General features: G+C 16.3%; 1 protein-coding gene across 1 annotated transcript; it reads right to left on the bottom strand.

The window, feature by feature from the left end:
- Positions 1–3,361: 3,361 nt before the first annotated feature.
- Positions 3,362–4,786, bottom strand: SRAE_2000379200 (G protein-coupled receptor, rhodopsin-like family and GPCR, rhodopsin-like, 7TM domain-containing protein; the record flags this gene model as incomplete). The annotated part of the gene is made up of 3 exons (XM_024655027.1): positions 3,362–4,262; positions 4,313–4,531; positions 4,587–4,786. 3 exons carry the CDS (start codon positions 4,784–4,786, stop codon positions 3,362–3,364), a joined length of 1,320 nt encoding a protein of 439 aa, XP_024508341.1.

Below are 4,786 nucleotides of genomic sequence, written 5' to 3' on the forward strand. Positions count from 1 at the left end.
AATAGTAAATTTATTTTTTTTTTTACTACTAATAAAGTTAACTCTAAATTAATTATATAAAAAATTATAAAATTAAATATAAAGAGTAATTAAGAAAAAAAATTTAATCATTAAAGATTAATAAGGATAAATTTATTATTACAACATCTAACAATTTATTTTCATTCAATAATTAATTAAAAAAGAAGTAAAAGTTTTATAATTAATAAATCATTAAAAAGAAAAAAAAAACATCATATAGACAGTTGGTTCAAATAAGTATAATTAATTGAAACAATTTTTTTTACAAAAAAAAATAATAGATAAATACAAACGATTAATAATATAACATAAATATATTTGTTAATATATTTTGTTATTATATATATATACACTTTTTTTTTTCATTAAACTATTAAAAATATATAAGTAAGAACGTTAAATAATATAATAGAATATGTAAACTTTAGCATATGTATATATTTCTAATTGTCAAAGTCATTTTTATAACAAGTAAAATAAACTAAACAAATAAAAATAATATTTATTTTATATGATTTATTATTTCTTTTTTTTTTTAAATTGTTTAAAGAAAGTCAATTAAACCATATCATACTCTCAGCTATAAAAATATATTCATATGCATCAGTCATATTTTTTTTTATATTAAATAAAATATAAATAACCACTTTTTCTGGGGTGTCTTTAGCACATTATACTTGATAGTTTAAATAATAAAAGCTATCTTTAAATATTTATTTTTATATAAAAATTTCATGTATAGTATATTAAATAAAGTTATTGTTTCACATTCCGTGCTTTTTAAACAAATATTTTAGAAAAAAAAAATTTTAAGTATTTTTTAGGAAAAAAATTTTTTCTAATGTTTTAAAAAATTAATAAAGTCATATTAAAGAAGTTATCTAAATAATTGAAAATGTCCTAAGGTTTTTATTATAAACTTTACAAATAGAGATGATAATAAATATATAAAATAATTTTTAATTTTTATCAAAGTATAAGTCTAACGTCTGAAAAGTTAATATATATATATTATATTTTAAAGTTAACTTAAAATTTTTATCCATACTTCATAAAGTTTAATTGACGTCGTGAAAATAAAAACAAATATATGAAAAGTTTCTCACGGGTACTTTTAATTATAATACTACAATAATATAAAAGGTTAAAAAATGATAAATAAATTATTTAAAAATAAATATATTAAATTATTAACCACTACCAAAATATCCTTCAATAAAAAAATATAATAAAATCTTTTTCAAACTTTTTATCTTTTTAAAATTAATTTTATGCTATCTTTTAACAAAAATATTTTTTAAAAATATATATCCTTTTAATTAATTTTTTTAGACCAAATTATTCATCCAAATAATGTGTACAATGATAAATCATATCATACATCTAATTTCAAAGTTTCAAAGATTATCTCTTAAATTAAGAGGAAATAAAATAAAATTTAATAAAAATAAATTAATTTTAAATCTAAAAACGTGTCTTTTTTTAATTAAAAAAAATAATATTTATTTATAAGATAACTAAAAAGCAACAATTTTATAATATAAAAAAATAATTTTTTTTTTCACTATTTTTTATAGTTTAAATTGATATACAAAAATAATTATGAATATCAAATTAAAAATAATTAAATTGAAAATAAATAAAAAAAAAAAAAGGCATTTTTTAGTACTAATTACAATATATCTAAAAGTTATCTAACCATAATCAGGAATTATTTATTTGAAAAATAAAGTATGTTATATTTAAAATTAAGTGATATAATAATAAAAGATTATAGATTATTTATTTAATCTTCTAAATCATGTCATTTTCACACAGTTTGTTCCTTGTTCATACACTTATCTTAATACTTTATATTTTTTAATTATTATGTTAAAATAATAATTCTGTTATAAAAAAAATTAAAAATTTACATGGGTAATTTTTTTTTAAATATATAAAATTTATAGTAATTGTGGCATGAACTATTTTATAAACAATGTAGTATGCGATAATAGTGGCTTAACAATAGAGTGGTCTCATACATTATTGATAAACATAGAATAATTTTTTTAATAAACTTGAGATAATATGCATAATTAAGACTATTGTAGAATTTTAATCATTTCTATATGGTCAAAGTTAAAATACTAAATATAAAAAATTTTAAAACTTTCAAATATGTTGGAAAAGTTTATTTACTATTATTGTTATAATGTAAATTAATATTATTTATTTTTGTTTGTGTTATTTTGGCAATAATAAAAAAAAAGAATTATAAATGCAATTTTTTACAAATAGGTAAAATAAAAGATATATAAATTTTTTATATATTACTTAAAAATATTATTATATATTTTCAATTCTTAAAAATATCTTTTTTAAGTAACAAAGTATATATTTATTAATAATAATAATAATAATAAAATCAAACTTTATGTGGTACCAAAGACTAGTAAAAATATAACTTCATAGATAATTTATTTTTAATTATTTATTAAGTGACCATCTTTGTTAAAATTAAATTTAATAAAAAAAATGTTTTAAATATATAAATAAATATTTTTTTTTAACAGATAAATTTTATATTAAACATCCATTTAGTTATTGATGGAAAAAAAAAATTCTTATTTAATCAATTATTTTCAATTAAAATATAATTAACCATATTTATAAAAATAAATTTTAAAATCTATAAATTTTAATTAAATTAATTAAAAATTTTGAAAATATTTTAAATACATATTTTTATTAATATTTATGATCAAATATTTAACTTTATAACATTTTTTATGTATCATTTGTTTTTAAATTATATTTAATTTTTAATATTATTAAATTATATATTAATTTTGAAAGAAAATTCAATATTTTATTATTTTTTTAGTTAAAGATTCTTGATTAATTTGTTTTTTTATGTAAAAATGTTTTGAAGTAGTTTAGTAATTAAAACTTTTACTAATAAAAGAAACGAAATTATGAGTAAATAATACTAGTAAAAAAGTTTAATAACAAAAAAAAAATCATTTTTAATATATTATCTAAATAATTATTTATATTTCCATAAACTAATGTTTTTTTTTGTAATTAATAATAAAGTTTTTGTTAAAACATTTATATATAATACATTAATTTAAATAAAAATGTGAAATATTTTGAAAATTTAATAATAAATCAATTAATATTAATTAAAGTAAAACTATTTATAATTTTCCATAAATATATGGTAAACAAAAACCATATTTTACAAAAACATTTTTGGTTTTTATTTTATTAAATAAATAAAATAAAAATATTATTTCTACCATAAAAATGTTTTCTTTTGATTTGTTATTAAATAATAAATTTGTTATGAATTATATTAACACGGATAAGTTGGTTGATTTAAATGAGTCAATGGCATTATAAGACTTTTGTTTTCTTGTCTTGTTACTTTTCTTGATGATGCATTTGGACGTGAAACTTTTCTTACATTACTATTTTCACATCTTGTAGTTAAACTTGTTGTTAATGTTTTTTGTATAAAAATTTCTTGACATATTTTATATATTGAATTTGGTAAATTACATAAAAGAAGACTATTAGAAATTTTTCCAAAAACTAAAATCGTTATTGTTAGATATGCTAAATCTTTTCTTGTTGTTATTGTTATTTTATTATCACAATGAATTGGATAACTCATTTTATCAATATTAATTTGAAAATAATGTGACATTACTGGTACTATAATTTCAAAATATAAATGAAATAACATTGTTGGAAAAAAACTTGTAATATGAAATGTTATAAGTAAAACCATCATAATAGTTATTTTAAATTCTTTTGATGCATCTTTTCTTGACCATACTTTAGCTAGGCAATCAGTATTCTTATTACAAGATATTCCTGAATCAAATGATCGTTTTGCTCGATCCCATTTAGCAGTTTCAAAATATTTTGAACGATTTTTTAAATGAAAAATAAGCATAGAATTAGTTATTGTTAATAAGATAAGTGGAACAATTATATGAAGAAAAATTCTTATTCCATTTAAGGTAAGTTTTAAATAATCAACTTTAGCATAATATGGAATAGAATTATCATAAGTAATAGTTATATTTGTGGCCATTTTTGTTTCCCAATAACGTGTTAAATTTGAAATAAAAGTAAAAAAAACAATAGATATAATTACTACACATACATCTTTAAAAATACCTTTTCTTATGATTTTAAAGGGGTGGCGAATTGCTCGAAGACGATCAATTGATATCACTAAAACACCCCTAAAAATTTATCATTATTATTATTTTATATTTAAATATAAAAATCTTACCATGTTGAACTCATTGTAGCGGTATTTGAAAAGATACTAAGTGTTGTAGCACTTATATTTACATAATTAGTATTATTTCTTCTAAACCAATTAAAAAATATACAAAAAAATGAAGCTTCTGATTCATGAAATTGACATTCATGTATCCAAAAAATTAACATAAGTGATATAACAATTGCAATATCAGCAATTGCTGTAAAAATAGAAAGAATATTATTTCTAAAAATAATATTAAAAAAAAAATGATATATATAATTATTAAACTTTGATTTACCTATTTTTAGATCTTTTTGAATGTAAAATATAAATATTTAGTGTATTGAATAGGATAACAAGAAAAAATTGCATATTAAAAATATTTCTTACATATGAAGCACATTCATGAATCATATAGTATAAATTTAATGTTTTAGAATCTAATGTACTTTCAATAGTATTATTAAAACGTAATATATAGTTATCAACACTACACAT

This window comes from Strongyloides ratti (genome assembly GCF_001040885.1).
Source record: "Strongyloides ratti genome assembly S_ratti_ED321, chromosome : 2".
Taxonomy (NCBI): Eukaryota; Metazoa; Nematoda; class Chromadorea; order Rhabditida; family Strongyloididae; genus Strongyloides; species Strongyloides ratti.